The sequence below is a fragment of the Myiozetetes cayanensis genome, unplaced genomic scaffold, assembly GCF_022539395.1.
Source record: "Myiozetetes cayanensis isolate MyiCay16 unplaced genomic scaffold, myiCay2020 scf5-8, whole genome shotgun sequence".
Classification (NCBI taxonomy): Eukaryota; Metazoa; Chordata; class Aves; order Passeriformes; family Tyrannidae; genus Myiozetetes; species Myiozetetes cayanensis.
This window is the reverse complement of record NW_026087742.1, coordinates 108,642,189-108,669,727: the sequence shown is the minus strand read 5'-3', so window position 1 is coordinate 108,669,727 and position 27,539 is coordinate 108,642,189. Positions and strand designations below refer to the sequence as shown.

The following is a 27,539-nucleotide window of genomic DNA, read 5'->3' as shown; positions in this document are numbered from 1 at the left end:
AGGCAACAATTTCTCAGCACAAAGCAATCTTGTAAATGGCCTGATTTCCCCCAGATTCTACCCAATAATCCACCTAATTAGATTAGAACAACCCCTGCTGTCACACATCTCCTCTACAGCTGCAGAGGAGAGACAAAATTTGGAATTGCACGTCCCTGTTCTCAAAGTTCCAACCTCTTCCCTCTGGGACAGAAAGTGTTGTGTTTTAATGAAAATACCAATGACCCTTAACAGCTCTGCACTAAATGACTACAACCTGCAGCTTCATTACAGCTCAGTACTTACATAAGAGCGTGAGTCAGACTGCATCACATAATTAATGAAAATGCAGAGGCTAAAAAGTAACCTGAAGAATATTTAAATACTTTTACAATTACAACCCACTTTTTAAATTGAGGTGGTGAAATAATGGAGCTTATGCTGTGGAATCTCAGCACTTGATCACTTCCAGGCACTCAGCACAGTCTCTGCTCCTGTTGTACATCCACAGAAAGGGAAAAGGGAATGAGTGCTTCACACCCTCAGGGGGTGGAATAGCTCCTCTCAACTGTATAGGGGCTGCCCATTTCTCTCTCCCCATTTGTGGCTGGAGGGTATTTTTATGGCAGCTTGGTGAAGGGAAGAGCAGGAAACCATTTACAGATGCTGGAAGGCAGAGAGCAGCAAGGCTGCCTGGGCTGGAGGAGCCAGTGAGGACATGGGCACCTGAGGAGAGCACACACGTGTTTCTGGCCCCTTTCAAGCAGTGATCCAGCTGCTGCATGCTTTGTGAAACAAGGGAAACAGTTGGGAAAGCCAGTATCCATGCAGCATGTGCTAGTGCATATCTACTTATCAGCATATCTCCCACTGCCACCCACACAGCCAGAAAGTAACCAAGACCTGCATTTCAGTAACTAGGATGGCCCATACTTCAAATTTACCAGGGGAATCTGGCATCTATCACCTCAAACAGAAGGGGAGGAGAGACTGCAGTTCAATTGTACAGAAGTTACAGAAGTGTCATCCTGGATGTCCATGAAAATCCTTGAGAAGAGTCCCAAGCTAAGGTGGGAAGAGCAGACAAATGGCAGGAGGGCTCTTCCCCACCTGCAGCTGCTTTTCAGTTTACAGATGTTTGACCTCCCCAAAAAGGCCAGAACCAGCATGGGGATGAGCTGAACAGGACTGGTGTGAGGGCAAAAGAGTCATCTGCCTGTGCCCAAATCACACCATGAGACCTGTGAGCCCCCCTGAGCTGATCTCCCCTTAACCTGGGCAAAGGAACCCAGGAGCTGAGCCAGACTTCTGGACTACTCCAAAGGGAGCAGAGGCAGCACAAGCCCAGAGCCAGGACCATTCTCAGACAGCAGGGAAGACACCACAAGCCAAAAAATCCCAGGGAACTAAAGAACCAAGAGAAGATGCAAGAGAGCGCTCAGCTCTGAGCTAAGTTGACCTGAACATGACTCAGCTGGAGGTATAAATTGAGTGCTAAAATGCTTGTTTTTTCTTAATAATAATAAAGAAATCAGGACCAACAATTACAGAAAATATGCATTTTGAACATATGTGGATTTTCAGGTGGGCAGGACCTTGCACTAGGGAAGAGGCTGGAGTTTCAGAGTTAGAGGGAAAGACCTGCTTATGAAAACAAAAATAGTTCAATTTCTAGACTTTAGGAGTTTTTAGGACAAACAAACAAAAAAAAGCAGAGACAGAGACATCATCAGTGTAGTCCCACCTCTGAAGACATGCCAGGCCTCTTGCATTACTCATCACATGTAAGTGATGCCTTTACCTCAATGAGATAATATGGGATATTCTTGGGAGACATGCTTATGGTTTGCTGTAATACATTTTAGGAGAGACAAAGACACAGTAACATTTCAGTATTTTAATTTAAAGGACAGAACAGAAATCTTGACAACAGTTGCAAATGTATTACCATTCACCTTTGTCCACAAAACTGAATGTACAATGCACAGTACAAAAATGTTCTCAGCAGGAAACATTGCTTTGTCTAAATTTGGGCAGAACTTAACATACTGAAAATGCCATTTATTACTACTACTGTTCATGTCCAGCAGCATAATTAAACAAATTGCTAGCAACAGATTTTAAGCAGAACAAAGGCAGAACGAGGGATATGTGACATTTCATAATTGCTGCAAATAAATGACTATACTTGGCTTTAGGCAAATCTCAAGAATGAGAACTATCCTCAAAAATATACACTGAGCAGTCAGGAGCAGTAACACACAGCCATATATATATTATTGCCACAAAGTAGAATTGTTGAAATTACTAATCTAAATAAAGAGCCAAGGTGCAGCAAGGGTAAGTTTCAACAGCAACACAAAAACACCTAAAAAGCAAGTTGAGATTCAGTTTCCAGTGCCAGTGTCAATATACACAGTATAATTGACACTGTATTATTACCACTTATTAAACAGCATTTGCAAACATGAAATCACCAGGTGGGAAATTTATGGGACACAGTGGAAAGGCTCTGGTAGCGTGCTTCTCAGCACCTCCTGCTGAGCTGTGGTGAAGAGCATCACTGCAAATCAAAGTCTGCATCTTATTTTGGAACTTACCACATGTTCTACCATCATTTCTCTAGGGTTCCTCAATCTTAACATTTCTATGTGTAAAAAATAAATAAATAAAACTACAATTTTTTTTTCTTACTTAAAAAAAAATTTATAAAGTGCATGGAAAGCTTTCAGGAGATGTTTATTACTGCCATTGTGGTAAAGTGCTGTAAATCAATACTGTGTTTGGGAAGTAAAATTTCAGTCTTAACCTCATGTGGGTGAGCATAAGTGGGGCTGTCACTTCTCTTCTACATGGTGCCTCTTTCCAGAAACTAGAGATTAATGTACAGGTAGGACCTTCTGGTCAGGGCTACTGAACTGAAGGGAGAGATGAAGGGAAGAGAGACCCTTGCAAAGATTCAGATACAACCTTTACTGTCTTGTGTGAATCCACAAACTAGACAGCTGTAAAAATAGGACTCTCATCTCTTTTCCAAAGGTATAAGAGATCCAAGCAGCCTGTCTCTTCATTGACTCTATAGAGCATAATGCAAACTTTCCATGCCTGTAGCTGGGCAATGTGCATGCTCCTCAAGAAGCCAAAATTATGCCAAGACTAAGCTCAACCCCCCTGTTACCTGTTCTTATCAATTCATACCAGTGAATGCCCAAAGGCTGCTCTGCTGTTACAGTTGAGTTGATATTTTGCAGAATACAGTTTAGAATAATTGCACTTAGCAGGACCTAACCAGTAAGGAAGAGAAAAATCAAAAATTAATATGTAAAAATGCTTCTTTCATGCTACCTTAGCATAATCTGCATTGGAAGAGACACAGAAGAATAACCTCCCAGTCTAATGCACCATGATCAAAACATGCTCACCATCCCAATGCCTTCTCTCTTAAACCATCTGCCAAAGCATTCAGCTGGGAAAGAAAGATGAAAAAGTGGCATCTAAAAGGCATCCAAGGAAGGCAATGGCTCTTGGATTAGCAAAGGAAGATGGCAACAGTGTCTCTCAGAGTCTTTGCAGCTTTCCTCCCACTCGGACTCAAACTTAACATGACGGAGGTGGAGGAGATGGGGAGGTCATCCCAAACCTATTTTATCCTGCTTTTGGTATCTAAACATGCAAGAGCACCAATGTTTAGAATCCTTAAGTACCAGATAGTTGACAAACCAAGTAGAGGAACCTCTAGAGAACAAGGGTGGATAACAAGGTCTGATGGCAGGGCTTGGAGAGCCCTAAGCATCAGCTCTTTTTGATAGATACTGGCACTGTCTGTAGATGTATTTACTGGCCCCATTTGACCTTTTACAGAACAAGTTGCACTTTTATCCTTCTTTAATGGGTTGTACCCTCAAAATCTCATCACAAGGGGGAAAATACAATGATGAACAGCCTGTACTTACCTTGCTAAAAAATTATGTATCAGACTAAAATGTGGTTTGCAACACATTTTCTAAAAGCATAGAGGAGACTTCTTCTCTGCTGCCACAGTTTTAGTTATTCAGGTCTATGTGGAAAAAGACTTCAGAGGCATAAGCTCTGCTGTATCTATTTACTCAGGGCAGGAGTTTATGAATCAATGGTAAAATTGCAGTTATTTCCTCCTAAAAATTAGCCTTGAATAAACCATTCATGAACTGTCAATACCATAAACACAGATAGATAGAAAAGGAAGGCTTTAGTGTAATTCCTGTCTTTCTGTCTTTTTGTTCAGCCTGGTAACACACAGAACATGACAACGCACAATTATAGGCAATTAATTCAAATATCCGGGAAACAAGAAATCACATCTGCAGTTAATCATCTTGTGCTTTTTCCAAACCATAAACCATTTTTATAGAAGGAGAGGACAAAGATAGGAGAGATGTAATTAAATGCGACATTTCTCGTAAATCAGACGCTTCCTACAAATGTGCCGATAACATCACAGAGCAGCAAAACTTCCCAAATTGTTCCAGTGTTTTTATGATGCTCATCATCTCTCCCTGGCTATGATGTGTGTGTTATCTATTATTTGCTGCCACGCTGCAGAGCTGTCACTGCTACACCAGGAGGTAATTTCACTGTGCTACTCCAAATCTCATCAATGGCAAAAAGCAGCACCTTGACCAAAATTACTTCCCAGGTGAAATTATTCCTTTCACGTGCTGAAATGCAGTTGATCCCTGCAGCCTATTCATAGCCCAGCCTGTCATTTCGGGTGTGGGCTCAGAGTGACATTTGGCCCCTTGGAAGGAAAAGGCAGAACTTAAAGCCCCTGTGTGCACTGGGTGACACCTCCCAGATGAGACCACTCATCACAAACAGCACCAAAATGGGCAGAAGTTGAAGCAGCAAAGTAAAACCTTTTTTCTTTCAAAGCAAGACCTGATTTAGCTAACGATGTTCATGCTTAGAAGGTTAGGAATTACCATTCAAAAAAATTGGACAAACTCTTGTACTCCGTGCACGAGTACATTCAGTTCAAAATTACTTCAAGGTTTTCAGTTTGGCAAATGTAAAAGTGCCCAGTTTGAGGTCCAGCTTGGAGGAGTTTTGTGTTCTTACTATTTTTCTCATTTTCATCATCAAAATGAAACAAAAGCAAACCACCCAAAGCCCAGTGTTCCTCTACAGCTCTGGCTGGAATTTTACTTCAAATAAACATTTTCTTTAGATTCAATAAGCTTTACCTGTTGGAATCAACAATCTAGCAAGAAAAAAGTGTCAAGTTTGTGCCTACATGTCCATGTGATATCATTATTCCCAAAATAAATTCAGTTTTAGTACAAACAATCAAGATAACTTATAACAATTTTGTTAAAGGCAGAGGTAGTTTAGGTGCTAAAAGTTAGGTTTGGTTTCACTTTTGAAAATACTGATAAAATATTATCTAATACTTAAGGACAGACTATCATGATCAGAAAAAGGTCATAAAATGTTACGTGCTTCATGTTTGTGCTCTAATTTACCAGCTCACAGCATCTGCGGCACAGAGTTGAAAAATCATAAAATCATTTAGGTTAGAAAAAGGAAAAGGCAGGCAAACTGCACTAGACCTGCTTCACTACCCATTTGGAGCCAAACTTCAGAAGAAAATGAAGAATAAAGAAGGAAAATGAAGTCAGTTTTGTTGAATAAGTACTGAATTTTGGTTACCAATCTGAGCTTCTCTAAGAGAATTTTATTTTCAAAGATTACTTGGTAGTTTCTGAAAACTGCAAGTCTCCAACTGGACAAGCAGTACCTCCAATGACTTCTAAAAGTCATATCACAATTTTGATAGACAATATTCATAGTGAAATAAATAATTCTACTAAAACTGCTATTTTAAACACAAATAAATATTTTTTGTTCCAATAATATTAGCATTTTAAAAGACTGGTTTTGAACTTCCCCGTAGTTTCCAGCCAGTCAAACAAAAACCAGTATAAAATATCTTTAAAAAAAAAAAAAAAGTGCATTAAATGTTAAGGTTTTGAATTTAGTTCTAAATACCTGAATGTAATTGTGCAATTACAGATGTCAAAATTTTCTACTGTACTTACTTAGCTATCAGTTCATATTCTGTTATTCAGTCTAGATTTCTTGCAATTTCTGGATTGGGCAGAACATTTAGATCTCTCAAGTTAGATTTTATGGGTTTTTTTGCTTCACAGAAATATTGGAATACTGGTGTTTTGATCTACAGACAACGACACATTCTTTGATAGTTTGTAGTTTTTTTCCAGTAATCTACATAAATTTCCATGTATTTCAAATTGTTTCCTTAGTACTAATACTATATTTCCAAAAAGAGAACACTGGAATTAAAAAATAGAAAAGGGAAGAAAAACTATAGGTTACTTTACCAGTACAAATAGAAAGCTGTGTTCTAACTCTGGAAAATCCAGAAGAAATGTTTTTCTGTCAGTTTCCTGATCTTCCTTTGTCTTATATCCTGAGAAATCACATTCCATACAATTATGTTATTATCCAATAGAATAATATCTGAAGGACACGTGCTGTCCTTGAGAAAACATTATAATCCTATCTCATTATGGTAGAATTAGCCCACAACAGCTATTCAAAGCAGCATGCTCTTCACAAATGATCTATGCAGGTCTCCAAAGGGTGAGGGATCTAAATAGGTGGAAAAATCACTTTTGGAATCCAAATGGCAAAATTACTGTTGAACAATTGTCACGGTCAATAAGATTAATAATTGAATTGGCCAAGACCCACTTGTCATTAAATCCACTGTTAGCTCACAGACAGATGTTCAGGAGAAAACAATTCCTACTCTGGTTAATAATTAATGTGCCTGGGCACATCTGAGTGGGATCCCAGACCTTTCAGGGAAAATTCTACAGTTTTGCAGATCATTTTGGCATGTGCTTCAATCTCTTTATTTTACTACACGATCTGCTGAATCGAGGTCTTAGCTAATTATGTCCAAACCTGGTATATATTTTATCTCAGCGACATAGATGGGGACAGGCCTGTGGAGTGGACATACTGCCCCTGTTCAGTGGCATCAGAAGATCCTGTCAGAGCTGTCAACTGAATGAAAACACAGTAATATCATGTAGTTCTGAAAACTGTTCGAGGATTTGCTGTGTTTTGTTTTCATTAGAAGTTCTTTGATCACATTGAACCAAGTCTTCCTTTCATACAGATCATTAAAACACCCCTGAGAACGCCTGTTTCCCAGCACTGCTCACCTGCTGCCTATTTCTAGTGTGCAACACACTGCACTGGCCTCCCCTGGTTGGCTGCTTGGTCCCAAGTTACCTTTGCACAGCCCAGCAAGTAAATATGATAAAGAAATGCCGTTTGTTACCCTTCATACCATAATGGCTCCTTAACTTCCAAATACCACAGCACAGACTCACTCTGAATCTGCTTGCACTGTACCACTGCTGCCTTCTAGGTCATCTGTGACCCAGAAGGGGATATGTAAACCAGGTGTTACTTTTTAAATGACCAGCTAGAGAATTTTGCTCACTCTGAGCATCCCCCAAGCAGAAGTGCTCATCATCTGCACACCAGTCACCAGAAGGGACAGAGAAAGCCAGTCCCTGTACAAGGTCCAATTCTCACTGGCTTCAGGGGAAATATAATTCACACAGGAAAACCTGGGTAAAAAATGTGTGCATGAAAGTGCAGAATGCATTGGAATCTCACTCGGAGCCTTAATACCCAAGGCAAAGAGTACAACCCCTCCCCTTGTTCAAATGGGCAAAGTGGTGAGAGCCTGAACATCGCTGAAGTCAGGAGCACGTGTTGTACCCCTTGGCAGTGAAAGTCTTTCAGGGTCTGCGTTTTCCCATGCTGGATCTCAGCATTAATATCCCCTCCACTGGAACTCCCGGACTGTCAATCATCCTCTGCCAGAGGTGCTGCTCTTCCCCCTGAGAGTCCATCCAGTCAACCTCCTTGCCGTTACTTATGCCTGACAATTACAAAAACAGAAGGCATTTTGTCATATTAGGAAGCAGCTACTTAATATCACTGCTCATTTGCTACAACAGTGTACACAAAAATGGAGAGCACTTTACACTACCATCTATACAGAGGGTTATACTGAAAACAGGCAGCTCCTGGAGAACACCAGTTTGTCATAAAATTCCTTTTTGGCACATGACAAGAGGCATACAAACCTTCCCACTCTGCCCCACAAGCAACTTTTTCCTAGTAGAGGAGGAATGGATTCACACCTCTTCCAGGTCATCTTGAGCAGAAAGGCTGCTGCTGGACAAAAGCAGTCTCCTCCTTCTCACTGGGATGCTAAGGAACGCTTCAAGCTATTCACAGTTCTTCTAGACTGTGCAGAAGCACAACTGGTCACAAGATTTTTTGTGTCTCACTCAGTGAAGGAAAGAACTAAATTATCTATGTTTATCTAAATTATCTATCTATTACATGTTGCCTCCTCTCCCTTTTCAATTTCCCCAAGTTCCCATGTACTTTCCAAACACACTGTAACATTTCTGTCCTTCCCACACATGAATCACTTGGGATGAGGAAGGAGGAGAGCAGAATAAGAAGAGCAATCATGAGTCACATGGGACCTTACCATTTCCAGTGCTCAAACGGACACCTCCCAAAAAAATATTACTGGAAAGTGACTCCTTGTCCCACACAGTCAGTTCTAGGCAGACATTGTGTATGTCCCTTGAAGTCAAGCCACTGAAAGTAAAGGTGTGATTCCACTGGGGGTTCACGCTCTTTTTTACTATGGGAGTTTTGTGTTTTGTAGCTTTGCTGTCATCTGGGAGCAGGTATCTGTGAGATACACAAAAGGAAAACTGAATATGTGAATGGGTTGTTGCATAATATTCACAAAGAGTTACAGTGATGTAAAGGTTCAAATGGAATCAGGACCCCATCTCCCCACTAGTATTAAATTAAGCATATACCTGAAGTGCATATTTTGCATTTGTGCTTCATTTGTTCTTATAGTTACAGTGTCAGTTATCACCAGCAGAAATTGGAATTAGGTCTCTTTGCCCCAAGTCTTGGGGAACAACCACAAACTTTTTATTTTGGTGAGGCTAAATATAGACAGAAGCATAGATTATTGGCTAGAAGGGGCCTCTGGAGTCACCTTGTCCTGTGTCTCTCTCAGAGCAGGACAAGAGGTCCTCTAGAAGGAAATGGAAATGACTGATAAGGAACTCGAGCAAGCCAGCGTCATAAATTTGAGTTGCCTAAAGCCCCACTGAGTGTGGAAACACAGATGCTGACAGCTTCTTCACATTTTACTTGTAGTGGAGAATTCCTTTAGTGAAACTGTAAGAATTTAACACTGTACTTGAAAAATCAGAGGTCTTACAAGTTTTCATAGTCTTTACTTTCACCCTCCTCAGCAAAGCTGATGGAATAACTATGTGATTGCACATAAGTACTAAAGGGTCAAATATACAAACAAATTATACCACTAGACCCCTATCAGGATTCCTGTGTAGGCTTTTACTTGACAATAAACACGAGCTAATTTACTGCGGTAGGTTTACTGTGGGCTCCTTTATGTCAAATTACCTCAAGCTATCTCAATTAGAACACTGCAGAACCCCAACTGGTTTATGGCAACTCGATCATGTTTTTGGCCATGAGACAAGACAGACCAATAGTCCAAGGAAAACAGAGCCCTGTTCCACACTACTGAGAAATCCATGTTGGCCTGTCAGTGGAAGTCTTTTCTGTTACCAAACATTGTGTTTTATAACATCAGGTACACCAGCAACCGGATGCCTATGTCTGAATGGTTCTGTTTCTTGACTCAGATGTATAAAAAAGTATGTTTGTATTTAACCCATGGGACAACTCATGCCTCTCTGCCCCTGTTCCACAGCATCCTTCTCTTCAGCACACAATTTCAAGGTGCCAGCTGCTTTTCAGGACTGACACTCCACACACAGGTATACAGAGATAGTGAAAAAAATTGGGTCAGCCAAAATATGATTCAGTGCAGCCATTAAGAAAGGTAGAGGAAAAAAAAGCCACAAACCCTTTCACAAAAGTGTCAGATGTGCCTCCTGATTTCACTGCTGTTAAGTTCTTTGCTTCTTTGATGAGGACTTCTAATATACCTCCAGATGGCACATGAGAATCTCCTTTTTTTCCTTTTTTAAAGCTCTTCTTTCCTATAGACAAAACAAAGTTGCATCATCATCATCATCATCTGAAATTATATATACACTGTAAGACTGACTTGGGAACATAAATTCTAAATGTGGCTAGGTTTTAAAAAGTAATTTACTGCAATGGGATTAAAGCATTCCTTATGAGGAGATTCGGATTCTCCGTGGGTAGAGAAAATAGTAAGGCAGGGGCAGAAAGGTCACTCCATATTTGAGAAAGAACTTGACTGTGTAACTAGCTAGTCCTTCCAGGACACAACAGTGTGTCCTATCTGAAGTCCTGTGAGAATGTAAGTATTTCTGGCTTACTTTGCTGAACACAAAGGACTCATGCCCTGTAAATCCTACCCGCTTTTCAGAATCCACTTCCACTGCTGATGTTAAAGTAGCCCTGGACCAAAAAAACCAAGGTATAAAACCTTTGTCCCATAGCTTAAATCCAGAAAGAAACCAAATATATCCTATGTGTAAGGATGCACAGCTCCTCAGAGACCATTTGAAGGACACAGTGCTCACTGACACGCTTCTGCTTTCAAACAGCAGCACAAGGACATGTGTCCTTGCTGCTGCTGCAGATTCTAAGAAGCTTATCAGCAGGGATCATATACCCTAGTATCAGGATGAAAACATCAGAAAAACAGATCAGGAGTGATGCTAAAAGGTACTAATTTAAAAAAATGCAGACAGCATATCTGGACTCAGCAGACAATAATCAGCTTTTAAGAGAGAAAACCTTGAGAAAACCTTACTTCTAGCAGAGGGAAGGTCATCTGTCAAAAAAAAATAAAAAAGCAAAGAAAGAAATCTGATATATCTATCAAATCCAAATGCTAACAAGCAACACTGTTGCTAAGACAGTGATATACCTGTGTCTGGCATATCCATGTACACTCAGGGACTACCCAGTGATTGCTTTCACTTCAAAGGATTGCTGTTCCTTGTGCTACTACAATGCAAAGAGTTAGTAACTATTTTCACCTTTTCATTGCTGATGAAAATAATGGTTCACCCTAAAGAACTTAAATAATATTTTAGAGGACTAAATTACAGCAATAACACAATAAGACTGAGCAGAGGAAAAATAGTGTGAAAAAAAGAGTGAAATTGAGGAACAGCTTAAGGAGAATCAAGAACTAAGTGAAGTCTATTACTTTGATCAGCTAAACACTGTAAATAACTAGCTGAACAAAGTACTCACAGACTATGATGCAGACAGTTTATTTCTCTGTGGTTGCCCTTGATCATGTTATCTAATGTCTGGATTTTTTTTTTAGTTAGGTCACAGCCACGCATCAGCCCTTGACTGCACACTCCCCTTCTCTCTCCTGAAGTTCAGTGCAAGAGAAGAGAATGGAGCAGGAGAAACATATTCATGGTTCAAAATTTCCATAGATGAACACAATTAGCATATTTAAGTATGATTCCAAACTTCACCAGTACCATTACTTCTCCCCAGGTGAGGATTTTTAATACTCAGAGGGATGTTATATTATAATGCTGCCATTAATGTTTGTTTTACCTTGAAACTGCCCTAGAGGAAACATTAGGTTTCTCTCTGGGGGAATGTAACGTAAAACAACTGTCAGTTCTCCTTTATATTGAAGTCCAAAATCTGTCGCAACCTCCACCTGAAGAGGAAACAAACAAACAAACCAGAAATCCAGCTAAGGTTAATCATTCATATATCTGCTTTTAATTATAACTTTGTTGTACTAACATAGCGTTTGAAATGCTTTTTAAACACATCAAGATGCAGCAGCCCACTTTCAGGTAATTAGACATTCCAGGTTGAAAGCAATCATGTTTTAGAAAACTTTCTGAGCCAGGGAATGCAAGCTCTCAGAAAAATAAACCCATGTGGCATTAGACACTGTTCAGTGAACATACAGAGGAGAGACTTATCTAGCATGAACAAGTGAAGCAAACCAACAGCAAAAAAACCCCTAAAACTTATTTCTGGGTATGTAAGCTGTAGCTGATTTAAGCTGACAATCATCCCTTATTTTCTTCAGTAAAGATTTTAAACTGCATTTTAGTTTCATATATTTTAGAGGAGTCACTCCTGAGTCACTCTTTGAATAGATATGTGGGTAAAAAAGGTGAGGGGGAGCAGACTACAGCTCTGAAACAGACAAACTTCTTGAAAACTGTTGTTCTCAGTGTCCTTTTCCTTTTCTACACAGCTACAATTTCTGCATTTCTGCATCTTTTTGTTTTATAACCATTTGAATCTTGCCCAGGAAGAGTGCATTCAGTGCTCTTCAGACCATCCCTGTTAAAATAACATTAGACCTTCACTGGCACTGTGCTGAACTTCCATTCACATGGTAAGAAATTAGAAACTGCATTTTAGAACAATAGGTGTAACACAGAGAGAGCTGCCAATGGTAGGATGGTTGGAACTAGATGATTAGTTCCTTCCAACCCAAGCCATTCTGTGATTTGATTTCTGTCTGTGTTTCAGTGCTTAGGTTTGGGTACAAGCAAATCTTCCTGATCTCCTCACAGGGACAAAGCACATGTGTAAAGGGAGAGGATCCTCCAGAACTGCAAGACACACACCAAGGCACCACCTAAACCTTTAAAGAAATGCCCAATCTGTGGCTGTATTTTTCTAAGATGTGTTCAGTTTGTTTGCTGACTCCCCAGGAAGCTCAAAACTATATCAGCAAGAGAAACAACCAAAAAAATCCCAGCAGAAGTACACACAGTGATGGGGACAGAGTCAGCATTGCCTTCACATCACAGACTCCAGGTTGAGGCACTAACCATGCTCAGTGGGGCTAAGTCTGCACCACTGAGGGATGGAACAGAGAACAAAGCAGTTTTAGTGATAACAACATAGCCCTTTTGTGACTTTGAGACAGTTTTACAGCAACACAGGCATTGCTGCACTGACTGAGAAAAACGGTCCTCCCACACCAGTGTCCATTGTCAGCTGCTACTGAAAAGGACAAAAGAAAACCTGTAGTAAATGGCTGTGGAATAATTTGCTCAACATCTACGTTTTGCCAGTTGGGCAGCTCTCTTATGGTCTAAATTAAGCAAGTTTGGGATCGACTTTCCCATGAAGGCAGCAAGGATTAACTTGTTTTCTGTTCTGCTAGTGGACAAGCAATTGTGGAAGTTCCAATATCAGAAAAAAATTGTCAACCTCTGCCCCAAACCCACATATAACGTGACTCAAGACTAGGTCTCCTCTTAAACCACAGAACTATTTTCTCTCCTTTTTCTGATTTAACCACATTCCTCTTGAAAACAGATCTTTCAATATTCATAGAAGAAACATGCCTTAAAGTCTCCAAGCTTTCCACTAAAGGAGCTAAATGATTCATGACAGAACAAATAAAGGACTGTAATAAAACCCAGGAAATGTTTCACTGCCATTACTCCATTGCTGTCTCTATCAGGCAGTTCATATAGGAGAGCAGTATGTCATTTGCATGTACTTTAACATGTACTTTTTTAAGGAAGCATTATGTTTGCTAATCAAAGACCTTAGCAGTGTCTTAAGTTTAAAAACATTATTTGTAACAACTTAGGAGGCAGACAAGACTGATTCTGATGTTTGCTTTCTTTGTCAAAAGTGAAGTAATTTAGAAATCCTTTTAATGACTTTGAAAATAATAAGACAACACCTTCAAGCTGGAATTGCTGAAATGTTTGGCACTTCACTACTTTTTTTCCCTGAGAAGGAGAGCTTCATGACTGTCTTTTTTTAGTTTGTTTTGTTTGGTTGGTTGGTTGGTTGGTTGGTTTTTGTTTGGTTTTTTTCCATTTTAGGATTAAAAGAAACCACCCCTACCCACACAAATCTCCGAAGACTGAAATGAGGTGACAAAGAGACTACTGCATGATGAGCTCAATTTCAGACCATACAAACTGCAAGCAAAACAACTACTAGATGTGTTACAGTTGTAGACAGGTGGGTACTAAATAAAAGCAACACCTGACACCAGCCAGAGCTGTGACAGAGATCGAGTAGACGTTTCCTCTACTTCAAGAGCAGATCCTAGAAAAGTGATTTACATGAAGCAAGCTTGTAAGAAGACGACAGTGTATCATGGATTGGACACAGTGCTGGCTGAAACATGTTTGCCATCACTAGCCAATTGCTGTTCCTGGTCTCACCTCGTCTTGCCCATGAAGGAAGAGCTGGTGGTCACCCCCACAGAGTAAACTGAACTAGGACCTTGCCTCTTATAAAGCATGAGGTGTGTAAGTGTTCAAAGAAAAGATCTATTTCCATATTTATTTACTAAAAATACAAATTTGTGACAGTTTAGGTGTAAGCCTTGCAAAGGGCTATACCTAGAAATAAATTATACAGCAATTGGATCCATCTCCCACCTGACAGAAAGGCACAAAGCAAACACATTCTCCCGAAACCCCAAATGCAATACTACTTCTTTAAATGTAATGAAAACAGAGCAAACAAGTCATCAAGTCAATCTTGACAACGTTTGTTGTACGCCTCATATTTTTCCACGACAAGAAAGATACATTTTCTGAAATGGCAGAGTTCCTGGGGATTATGGTTGCTGCAGGAGCAAGCAAGGCAGAAGCCTTTAATCCTCTAGTTTACAGTAGTTCTTCAAATCTTTTCCAAAAACAATTACCTTTCCCAAAGCAGGTGGTGCACTAGAGACAAGGAGTCATCCTGTCCTTTGCTAGGTACAGTGTTTCACAGACCAGCTGATTTATTGGCTGAGAAGGCTTATCATGTACCTTTCTAGTTAAGGTGAATGAGAGATTAAGGAATCATTTTGTCACAGCTGAAAGGCGGAAAGTACTTCAAATTAGGAAAAAAAAAAGAAGTCTGTTTCTTCAATAAACTCTTAGGGGTTGGGTAGGGAGAGTGGTAAGAAAGCCCTTTATTTTATGCACTATTTTAAAAAAAGTAACCTATTTATTAGGTCATTCTTTCTATTGCAGTTTATTACAAGATGAATTTTTCATGAAGACTTTAAAATCAGTAATCTTTCACTGACTAAAGAACAGAAATTTTTGGTTTTCAATTGTCATTAAGCAAGTTCCAAAGGGAAAAATAACTAAGGGTTGCTAAATTTGCTTCACAGCACTTTCACAAACCCTGGAAAGCCTTACCTTAGGCTGGAGCACAAACCACTCATCGCCCTGATTTTCAAAGTTCCAGGAATCAAATGGAATTTCCACCTCCCCAAGGAAGCTGTTGCGTCCAAATCTGTCATAATGCCAGACAGAAAGTTGTAAAGTCCTGGTTTCCAGCTGTGTGTGACTGATGACATACTACCAACAGAAAAAGAGAAAAAAAACCCTTTCAGAATAAGCAGAAATAATAGTTTCCACTGAGCCTTTAACAGCTTTAGCTCAGTTTCACAGAACCCACAGAAGCTAACAAATGGAGCATGAAAGAAAGATTTGTTTTCCATGCAAACAAGATTGATCTAACCAGAAGACTCGTAATGTTAATGTGAAATCTCTTTTCTTTGCTTTTTGTGTCCTGTGGTAATTTATGTTACTATCACAATTGTGGTGCTTTTTTTCCCCCTATTATTTACTCGGTATTTATCACTATAAAGTAAATTATGATGCTTAAAACTATGATCCTATTAATTCCTTACGAGTTTGTGTAAAAGAAGCACATCAACACCAAAGTTTGGTTCATAAGAAGAAAGCCCATTATTTCTTTCATCCCTAAAGAGAGTCTGCTGAGAGAAAGCATCCTCTCCAGTTTTGTCTTATGAAAAATTGTTCTGAAAACATGTACAACTGCATCTGCAAGGCATGCACTGAGAGTATCACTCTTAGGAACCATTGTTGGTTTTGAATGCAATTAAAAAACTCATCTGAAAAAACATTATAGTCTAGCAAATACACAGAAGATTATAAACATCTGGAATTCTTGCTCTGCACACTCAGCTTTTAGAAAAAAAGCTCATTAACTCCCTGAAATTCACTCTTCTCGTAATGTTGGCTGAAGAGACCCAGATGCCTTATTTTTGCATCAGGAACTGCATCTGAACACAGACACACACTCTTCAAAAGCCGAAACACTCGGGTCAGTTGGTTATTACTGTATAGATGTGTTTACAAAGCTTAATCCCAGATGCCAACACAGTTCCACCGTGAGAAATGTCATATTCTGCAAGAATAAAGTAAAAGTCAAAGAGGTAGATCAATGCAGGCAGATTGAATTATTTTTCTTTTCTTTTTTAACAGACTTTCAGTTGGGATGAAGAGACGTAGCTCTTGCTTACCTACACACAATTCAAGTAAGCCCTTTTTGTTACAATTTGTGTTTTCAGAAGTTTCTAGCCCATATCTTCACCCAGTTCCCTACCAGCAAACATCTTTAGTGCTGTGTTACTTGCTAAATTAAGTCTAGCATCTTCTTTTTCCAGTTCAAGCAAGTCTTAACTTTACTATATACCATTTAAAAACAACACTATAAAAGAGACTCTCCCTTGGCAAGTAGTCTGGCCAGACCAAGTGTGTGTGCCTGCAAAATGGTTTTGTAGCCAGGTTAAGCCAAGTATACTGGCCAGGGAACATCTATTTGCCTCTACTATAAGAAACTTATTTAAAACATAACTGAAATTACAAAAAGAAATATTCCAGGAGAAACTAGAAGCAGTTTCTGGCCTCATGACAGCCAGCTGGATAACTCTCTTCAATTGACAGCAGAGGTAATAATCATGAGTCTTGAGGTCCAGGTCCCAGACAGGCAGTGAACTCTGCCATTCCCACCTGCACCACAGAGCCAGGGAGGTGAATAAGAGGCTTGTGAGGAGCTCAAAATAGTTCACCCTCTGTAGTGGACATGGGTTAAAGGCAAGGAAAGAGAACCTGGCTGCTGTGCTCCACCACTCCTCAAGGAAGTAATCCATCTTTATCTTTTGCAAAAGAAAATGAACTTTGCCACAGCTTTTTAGGGAGGCAAGTAGAGAAACAGTTGTTGACCTTTTCTTGTCAAAGTCAGTTCTGCTTTAACAATAAATAAAAGCCTCCAGGAGAATTCAGATTTTACTGCAGAATGTTATTTTTCTCTTCAAAATCAGTTAGATGGGAAGTTTTAATCTAGCTTTACTTCAGCCTCAGGCACACAAAATCTTTAAGGTGCTTTTAACAACTCTAAGCTCAGTTCAGATGGGAACATCAACAGTTTTGAAAGAGATCTATAGAAACTAATATATGTTTTACCTGTGAAGGGGAGAATCAAACAAAAGCAGCTCTTTAATGCTGGAAGCCAGAAATTGCAACTTACATGTTTACTAAATGCTTTTGCTTAAACACCTTCCCTTTTGAGGAATCTCTTCCAGATTCTAATCCCCATACTGGAACACATATGGAAAATAACTTTGAGAACAAGTGAAACATTCACCACAGCCTGAGAGAGAGACTGTTCTCACCTTCAGCATCTCATTAAATTCTGGATTGGTGCTGTTACTTTTAATTTTGGTCTTGCGCTTACTTTGGCGGGACTTATCAGGCAGAAGGTACGCCTTGACATACCTGCAGAACAAGTGGTAAATTGTTAGCAAGGAATAAAAAACAGCCAGTTTGAGCAAGGACCTGACATTACTGCATCAGCAATACATATGAGGAAATTAATTTTTGCAGTATAAACAGTGTAAATGTGCAACAGAAATATGAGAAACGTGGAAAGATATGGTCTTTACCTAAAAACATAGAAACGTTAGTCAGATAGGGTCAGAATAACAAAAGGCAGAGCTAAATTAATTTACTCCTCCTCAGAAATGCAGCAAGCTCTCCTAACACTGTCCCTTTTGCTGTATGTGATTACTGCCTGGTTACTTATGACAAAACACACACTAAAATTACAAGATAAATAAAAACTTCATAACTTAAATACTACAGAATTGCTTATGCATAGAGGCACTAATTATTACTGCCTGATGAGAGAATTTCATCATGGCTAGGCTGTTGAAAACTATAATGAGAAACTCAGAAACATGGTACTTTCAAAGTGAGTTTATGGATGCATGAAAACAAAATTATCTGCAACCCTCCCTCCCATCACTCTTCTCATCTACTTTAGTTTTGATTCTGGAAGTAAAAAAATTGATGTTGCCTCCTTATTACTTCATATTTTTGTCCTTTTACTATTAAACAAGTTGATAATTTAAGTAATCTTATTGTTTCCCCAGAGCAGGCACATGTTGCCCTAAGAAGCACATGGAAAATGCACTTCACACAGGGAACTCAAACCCAGCTATCACCGAAATGTGGGCTTGTAATTCACAGGTTTGTATGACAGCCCCAGATTACAGTGTGTGATGTGGAGGAGGACACCTCTAGCAGAGTTTAAGGAGATTCTTCTCTGTGCTTACGGATCTGTCCTTTGCTTCTTCTCATCTCCAATGGCCAGGTTTCTGCAGCTCTTCACCAGGATGTTGAGGGCACCTGTTTTGTAGATGTAGTTGATACTGAGAAGGATTTCACCGCTGACCTTCACGTTGCCATAGTCACCAGTTTCACTATACACACTCAGCATGCTGTTAATGCTCGTCTGGAGGGGGAGAGTGAAAGGTCTTAGAGGCTGAAACACATTATTCTCTTCCAGAATCTGCTTTCTTCATACAGCTACAGCCATGTAACATTATCACCCTTGTTAGGACTTGCTATGAAAACACAGATATATACCATAGAATAGAAATACCACAAATTGGTGTAAAAGGGAATAAGAATTACAGTTAATAATAGTTTAAATGTCCAGACAGATGATGTTTTTACATGCAGGACTCAAATCTATTTATAAACATGACTAAATCTTAGTTACCACCTTTTAATTAATGGATGAACTGAAGAGCAGACAGGCTACATAAATTGTAAGCTCATATAGGTTCCAAGCAGGGAAAAAAAAAAAAAAAATCACCTTCTGGCTCAGCTGGTCACCTAATTTTTACTGAGTGTCATAAGACAATTATTGACAGAACCTTTAGAAAAATGTATAAGGATGCTTTCCATGTTGGAGATAGTATAAAACCATATTTGGTTGAAGTGCAACCCATCTTTCATTAGCAATTCTGAAACAATGAGTAAAATTCAAACCCCACCATTTCCGCAATTTTTGTAAAGCCAAAAATGTTTGGTAATTATCCCACAAAATTTTCCTCTACAGCATAATAGTTGACCCCACAATCCCTTTTTCTTTACACTAATAATATGCAGAGTATTGCCATGAGGATTTCCTTTTCCAAAAGTTTACAGTTAGGAAAGAACTGAATATTTCTTAAAGAAAACTGCCAGAACATTCAAGAAATCTTGTGCACATTTTCTTTTGAGTCCCTGAACAAGACTGCTCAAAAACATGCATAACCATCTAAATTCTAACACACAAGAACCTTGTAAGACACACAGGTAACAGTCTTCAACAAAAAGGGAGAAAAGAGAGAGAAACCTTCAAAGTAAGCTAAGCAGAGGATTCAGGAGAACTCACAGTATCACCGTCTGTTTCAGGCACATTTAAATATGTCCACTTTCTGTCAGAGCCTTCTGGGGAGCTCTTTAAAGAAGGCAATGCACAAAAGATCAAGAGAAAAGAGCATTAGATTTGCTGCAATAAGAGTAAGTGCAGTGAGAAATCTTTACCTACACAGACAGGTAAAGGAAGTTTGCATTGCAAAGCCATAGTGAGAAAGGAAGAAGAAGGGTATCACCAAATCAGAGAAATGCTGTGTTTTCCATATACTTCAAGTATTGAAGGATGTGTAGTTCGAGGTAATTAAATAGAAATGAGGTGTAATCTCTGTATCAAACTAAATAAGTTATATTTTAGACCACCAGCTCATATTGGATTATGTTTGGATTTGTTCTCATTTACATGTGCTTGTAGTCAATCCTCCCTGGAGCTACTGAAAAGCTAAGCATTCCTGTATTTGCAGCATCAGTGCCTTTACAAGAAAAAAAAAAGGCAATATTTAGTTATTGGGGGGAAATATTTTCCCTCCTCTACTTGCTAGAGCAGATCAGGGAAACTGTGTATCTCCTTCTTTACCAGCTGCAGGGAAGAGCACAGTCAAGGGAAAGAGCCACACAGAAAGAATTTGTCTGTGGCAAAACAAAACTCTCCAAGCACTTTTCCAAAGGGCCCTGCAGCACAGAAGGCTGGAGGGATAAACAGTTCTGTGTCCATGTGGTAAACAACAGAGATGAGAAAAAAATACTTAAATAAGCAATTATCACCCATAAAGTTAATTTTATATACCATGTAGGAATAAAAAACAGCAAAAAAGTGGTTTTAATGTATTGCTGCTGGCCTTCTTTATCTTCAATTAAAAAAAAAAAAAAAAAGAAGAAGAAGGAAAAGTAAAAGGCTTGTCCTTTTAATCCTTTCTATAACTGGCTGAAATTCCACAAACAGAACTGCATCAAATTACTAGAAAATTATCAACACACTCCAACAAATGTGTCATATTTCCTTCTATTCCTAACTTGCCTTGAGCTAAATTCCAGCCTTTATCATTTATGCATTTCCACCTCTGGCATCCATGAAAATGAGTATCCTTGGACACTGCTTCCTTTGAAACTGTCAGTGAATTTTGCAGTTCCAGTATGAGCTACAAAATGCCTAAATTATCCCTGTAACAACTTGTATGTCCACTTCATAAAAATAACAAGGTTATACCAACACAAGGAGGTGGATGAGTTGTTCTTTACTGAATCCAAACACATTTTTCCTCAATCTTTAGGTAAGCAGGCAGCAAGGGATAAAGAACTGAGAAAAAAAAACACAGTAGGAAGTCCTAAACAAATAGTTGACCTCTGACCCTAGAATTTATGTATACACAATTTTTTAATTGTTTACAAACCACAAATAAAATTACAAACATTTAATAGAACTTTATACACTTCACTGTCTGCCCCATCCCCCCATAGGACACTGTTCTGTAGCATTTACACTGGCCATTACAATGTACAATCCTTAAGAAATATATGCCAGTTCCATGACTAATAAACAACAATCACATATGAAGGATGCAGAGCCTCATTTTAGTACCTCCCTAAGAATTATATTTGTTTTGCATCACATTGCTGCAGTAAAACACTGGAACCATTTAGTCTTACTGATGTGATGGGTCTTGACAACACCACATAAATATACTTGGGAAAGAAATCAGTGAAGGATAAAGGGAAAATTAAATATATAGCTCATGTTTTAGCACTGAGAAAACATAAAGAAAAATACTTTAAAATTCTGAGGTACGGTTTCTCTTCAGTGATGCACTTTCCACTTCCATTTTTGCTCACTCATGTTTCAGGTAGATCTCAAGTTCTTTTACCCCTAGTGATACTTCTTCCTTTTGCTCAAATGCCCATCGTCAGACTAGACATACTTACATTAAATACTGAGATTTGAAAAAAAGCAAGGGAAAAAAAAAAGAGAAAAACCATGCAGTTAGACATTACTGTATATTAATCATGTTATTTCAATGTGACTCAATAGTACACAGTCACTTGAAGGATAGCACATGAGGAAAAAAAACATACAGTGAAGAAGTTCAAAGGCTTAACAATCAGTCTGAAGGCAAAAATAAGAGATGGGCAAATGTAGGTAACTAGCAACACACTCAAAGGGAAAAAAAAAAAAAGAACCTGTAAAATTGACCTGCTGTTGCAGAGAAAAGCACCTTGCCATTCACAACTTTGCCATTAACGTAGCATGCAGTGACATTAAATATCATGTCATGGAGAAATGAAAGCATTGAGATGAGAGATTATCTCAGACCTACAGCACTGGAAAAGCTGCACTCTGCTTGAGAAAAAGGTCAGAGGGAAATCTACAGCAAAGGACAAACCGCAGCACCCAGACAGAATGCTGACTACAGCACAGAGGAAAGGATCTCCAAATGCAGTTCCTCAGTTGGTGGCTGAATCAGAGAAAGCACTTGAGCACCTACAGCCCTCCTATCAATACACAGAGAAAATAAAAATTATTTTTCCTGTAGAATCCATGGGACCAGCAAACAGTGGATGCTATGAATCATAGCCAGCTTTGGCTAAGTGGGTCTAATTAGACCAGTACCAAGAGGCTAGATGTGCTCAAGTCTGACTTGGTGTGAAGACCTGCATGTCTCTGTTGTGTCTGTTTCTGAGAACTACACAAATCAGAACGAAAAATGGTCTGGACATGGTCAGATCTAAGACATCAAAATGCTCTGTGATGATAATATTCACAGCCTTTTCTCATCTCCATGTAAGCCAAGCTTAGGTTCAGCCATCTCCATCTCTTTGGGATCAAGAATGTAACTGGAGATTCCCTGGGCCCTGCTTGCATGGGGACTAAAGGAGATGCAATCTAGAAAAGACAGTTCAGTGGTTATTGTCATAGACCAAATTTTCTCTTCCTTTTTAATATACAGACTCACCATCTCTCTTCCAAACTTCAACACTGACATCCTACCTAGTTTGTTGCAGTTTTCTGATACGCTCTATGCTGTCCAGAGCAATCCTTAGACACAAGTCATAGAGAAGAGTGGCCACAGAGGACTCCCTGATTTCTCTGAAGATATTATCAGTTGCCCACAGATCCCAAAAAAATGAGGCATACAGCAGATAGTAATAAACTACACATGTTAAAGGCTACTTGCATCATCCATTTTCTTTCCCAGTGAACAACAGAGAGCATAAAAAACTGCACAAGGCTTCTTATTCCAATTTTGTTGCACCTCAAAAACACCTGTTACAACCTGAAAATTAAGATATCCTTCTGTTGTCACCAACCCAAATCCTCAGATCTCCCTCCTCACCGTAAAGTGTAATACTTTTCAGATGTGGGTGGCACAGCAATCATGCCATAAAGAATGGGAGAAGTTCTTTTGGCAGGTGGACAATGAAGGTGATATGTATGCAAACACACAGGCAAGTACTTGTGTCCCAAGAACCTGAACAATCAGAAAGTGGTTTGAGATGTAAGATCCCACTATAGCCTTGTTCTCTTAATTTCAATTAAATTAAGATGAAGTGCTCCTCTGCAAAGCTGAGCAGTCACTTACCACAAACACCTATGGTTTGCCTTCCCCAAATGCAAGCTTGGTAGTAGCCTGAGCATGTGAGGAAATCTGCTGATGAGTATGAAAAATAGTTTTCTCTTTTCATGCACTGCAAAGAACAGCGCTTTAGCTTTGAATGGCATCAAAAATATAATAGAAAATCTATCTAAAATTAAAGGACGTTTCTTAAGTGCAGGATGAAAGATGATCTGCTGCTAAGTGATAGGAAGATAAATTCCTTTTTAGAGGAAAGGTGATGTTTTGTGGAAGGAAAAAGCATATGTTTTCTACTCAAGGTCTTACTGTTGATAATCCACTTGTCATATGTTCGTGTTTTCTTGAATAACGAGAGGCCACTATGGCATCAATATCTTCTTCTTTTTCATCCAGATAATCCTAAATGACAAACAGGTATTTTAGTTGTCACATTCTGCTCTGTATTGGGTCAGTCTCTGTCACTTAATTTTGTTTCACAGGTTTTCCACTTCAGGAAGACAGTGCAGGATGCATGCAAATTCTGTTCTCTAGAGGAATTTTGATTTACATTTTCCACATCTTTGCACAGGCACAGAGGACAAGGGGAAGAGGCTCTGTTACGGTTTCAGGGTTCAATTGTTTAAGAACTGGAAAAGTTAAATACACTTCATCTCTTATTCTGGAGGCACATATCTTTGTATAGCCAACAACTGCACATAAACAAATCCCCCAGTTCCATGCCTACTAACAGTCCCATGTGAATTGACTTATTCTGCTTGCTACTATTTGCATTCATGAATTCAGGTTTGAAAATCTTGGAGGGACATGGTAAGAATCTGTTAAACCTTTAAAAAATAAAGTGAATTAAGGTCCCATTCCAGTGGCACCACTGATCCTGGTTTACCTGCAGACACGTGTAGCCAAAAGCCATCAGATAACTGACTGGGACTGCCCAGGTTACAAGTTCATACAAGACAAAATTTTTAGAATCCAGAAATCCAGTTTTCCAGTTATTACCCACATTTGTGTCAGTCACAGCCACACAAATAGACAAGTACACAATTTGCATTACTTTGTGCTGCAGTGTTCAGAGACAATTTCATGGACACAATTGTTAAAACAGACCCCCTTTAACAGGCAGTGCTGAAAGCCTTGGATTCTTGTCAAACCACATGGGAAGAAACCTGCCCTCATACACACTGAATATATTTGAGAGGTAAGCAAAAAACCAGCTGATGGGTAGTTTTTAAAATCCTTGTACTGTCTTAACAAAAGAAAGGGAGGAAAGTCAATAATTGCATAACTTCATATTTGGGTTTTAGTTTTAAGAAGCGAGACTGAACTGTAACATGTTTAACTTATATAGAGAAAAAATAATATTCATTGTTTAAGGACAGCAATAAAGTAAAATCTAAAAAGAAACAACATCTGGTTGATAGTTCTAATAGGACTCTTAAATTTTGCTTAAAGTAACAGGAAAAAATGCCAACAGACAATTATCATCCTATTAAGTATAGTTTGGAAATTTCAAGTGTTTCCTTAGACCTTATGGCAGGTTTTTTGAAAGACTTTGCTTTTAGTTTCAATGGAAGTCGAATTATTAACTTCCTTACATCTGCTTTGCAGCTATAAAAATCTCATGGTTTGGCCTACCTCAATCTCTATTGCTTGGTTGCTCTCACTCTGAAACTAAACAGAGAAGTACTGTATTCAAATTCAGGGGTCTCAAGGACTGCTATTAGGACTCAAAGACAGCTAATCAGGAAAAACAGAGCAGAGAAGAAATCCTACTGGAGAGTTGAACTGTCACGGTTTACACAAAAGATCTGCAGTACATTTGTTGTTAACAGGCATAAAACTAGCTGTTACTTCTCCTCTGCTCCAGTGACTGAATTAAAGCCATCTGAAAGCGATGCAATATTTTCTATTACCATTTTGCAGTTGTAACCACATATTTAATATTGAGCAGAGGGAAATCAGGACAATCTATCACTAATTGGGCCCGAGATTTACATGCTGAAGCAAACACTTCTCTTGGCTTCATGTTCTTGCCATGAGCTTCTTCTGCTGGTCTCATACCTTTCTAACCTACTCAAGGCAGTGTTACCGTCTCACAGGAAAAAAAAGAAGTTATAGATATTTGTAAATATATAAAGAAATATATATAAATATATAAAAGGAAAAATCCATGGAGATCCAGGCATAACAGAGCAAACTAGTTCAGGTAGACAGAGAGCTGAATCCTGCAAAAGTAACCCCCTACCAAAAGCCTGAAATACAAACAAAAAAAATCCATCTACCCTTCATTTCTAATTCCCTCACTAAGTTCAGAATTCAGATGATGTACTCTAGCATTAAATTTGTAATGAGAATGCACAATTTTCTTTTTTGCCCCTATAACAGGAAGAAGTAGTTCTGGTAATACATATAAAAATATTTCTTTTACAGTACTGTATGCATACCAATGAACTTTAAAATAAACAGTGCTACATTTTTATTGCTGAATAATAGAACACAAGAGGAAAAAAAAAAAGGTAAGGCAACATCCTCAGATTGGGGTGTTTCAGGTCTAGACACTCAAATACTGACAGTGTTTCACAGAGTCCTAAGGACTGCTAATTGACTACCAATTTTTTGTCTGCAAGTAGATATCTAAAACTTAAAAAAAAAAGGTTAATGTTTAACCTATACTCTTCATTCATTTTGCACCAAGAGGAGTGTGTTTCTCAGGAGGTGTCACAGAACTGTGACTACATAATTGGTTAGTGTTATTAGCTTATTAAAGTTAGAGCTAGTAGGATATTAATCTCATGGTCTCCAGTGGGGGTTATAAAATGCACATCATCCAATTACTTCTGAAAAGGCAGCTGAGCATGTAATGAACACTACTAGGTGAGCAATTCAACACACCTCTCTAGACAAGGTGCTCACACCTGAAGCACTAGATTTAACTGGTCCCCTGTGTTCCTTGATAAATACCTACCACACTAGGTGGTTTTCTGGGGATTGTCCCTTTTTACTATCAAAAGCAGCAGCAAGTTAGGGTAGTAAAATATCCATTCAATTTTCCAGCTGATTTCTCTGTATGTGTACTAGGTTTTCCTGATAAAGGTGGGAGCAAAGTAGCTGAAAGCCTTTTCCCATCCTTTCAGCTCATAAATTCTAGCAACCTGCATGTCCTATTGACATCTCCCACACCACTGCTGTCAGCTCCCATGGCCCAGGACTGAAGGATCTCAGCCAGCTCCATCAGTCAGCTGAGAGGAAAGGAGGTATAACTTCCCAACTTTTCTCAGGCTGCAGGAGCTGTTGTTACCTTCATCAGATCTCTTTCTCTTTGTCTCTTCTGTCAAGCATCAAGTTATACTGAGCATCAGACTAAATTCCAGCAGGAATACAGCTTTAATCTCAAAACCCTGCATCCATAATGATTACAGGACAAGATTATGAAGGACTCCTGTGAGTCAAGCTACCCTGAAAAATATGGTAACACTAAAGCTGATGAATGCAATCAATTCATGTCATAAAGTAGAGAAAAGAGAGGATATGGGTAGAATCAGAGATCTGTGAATCCTGCTATGAATGAATTTTAAAAGGGACTGAGTGCTCTCACAGACCCTGGAGCAACTAAATCAAGGTTATGCCACAAGAGAGGTATCCTATGCTAACAAAGAAGCTGGTGATTTGCTGAGTGCAATTGAAAATTTCATCCAGAGTCAGCAAGACAGAAAAAGGAAAAAAAAATAGGAAAAATAAAAAGCTACCTCTGAATAAGAGGAAGACAAAAATCAAAGAACAGAAAACCTCTCTGGACTTGTCATCTCTGACATCTGCCTCAGAGAAATACCTAAGTAGTAACCATCAGACCCTGTAAATTAGAGCAGAGAACTGATATAAAGACATTTAAAGTCTGTGTTTTCTTATTTTATGCTTTTCTTCTGCAATATTTTCCAGCTTCTTAACAAAGGACCCATCCTTTTTCTTGATTACAATTTAAAAATAAACCACTTATTTTTGAAGTTTTTCTTCCACCAACATCTGACACACTCCTTGAAGAATAACTCAAAGCAATGCTGCAGGCAAATTCTCTGACTGTTAACAGTCCAAGAAACAGATGGAAATCCCAACATGTGATTTGCCACCAAGACACAAGTGTCAGACTCTACAAGGAGGGAAGACATCTCCCATGACCAGTGCTCTTCGGAAAAGAGCAGATGGTAGGGAAGGATTATGACAACAGACAAAATGCATAAGTGACAAACACACATTTGGAAACTTTATAATAAACTGTGATTACATGAAGAACTATTTAAATAACTTTTTTCCTCCCTCATGCATATTTAACAAGCTTGGATGTTTTTTTATAGCATTGCAAATTGCAAATTGTGTAGCTTGGATATGTGCATAAGAGGAGAAGGAAATTGCGAATCACTTC

The 27,539-nt window shown here is 38.9% G+C and overlaps 1 protein-coding gene across 6 annotated transcripts in view; it reads right to left on the bottom strand.

Moving 5' to 3' along the window:
* Positions 1-1,861: 1,861 nt before the first annotated feature.
* The window catches only part of SYTL5 (synaptotagmin like 5), an 81,377-nt gene continuing 55,699 nt past the window's right edge, over positions 1,862-27,539 (bottom strand). For 3 of the 6 annotated variants that reach the window (XM_050332043.1, XM_050332041.1, XM_050332042.1), the window contains exons 10-18: positions 23,432-23,524; positions 19,576-19,641; positions 18,467-18,645; positions 17,525-17,627; positions 15,240-15,401; positions 11,653-11,761; positions 10,001-10,136; positions 8,567-8,775; positions 1,862-7,942 (exon numbers count right to left, since the gene is read on the bottom strand). In XM_050332043.1, coding sequence (XP_050188000.1) covers positions 7,800-7,942; positions 8,567-8,775; positions 10,001-10,136; positions 11,653-11,761; positions 15,240-15,401; positions 17,525-17,627; positions 18,467-18,645; positions 19,576-19,641; positions 23,432-23,524 — 1,200 coding nt within the window. In that variant the 3' untranslated portion in view covers positions 1,862-7,799. The remainder of the gene's footprint in view (positions 7,943-8,566; positions 8,776-10,000; positions 10,137-11,652; positions 11,762-15,239; positions 15,402-17,524; positions 17,628-18,466; positions 18,646-19,575; positions 19,642-23,431; positions 23,525-27,539) is intronic. The other 3 variants (XM_050332044.1, XM_050332045.1, XM_050332047.1) reach the window with 3 other exon arrangements.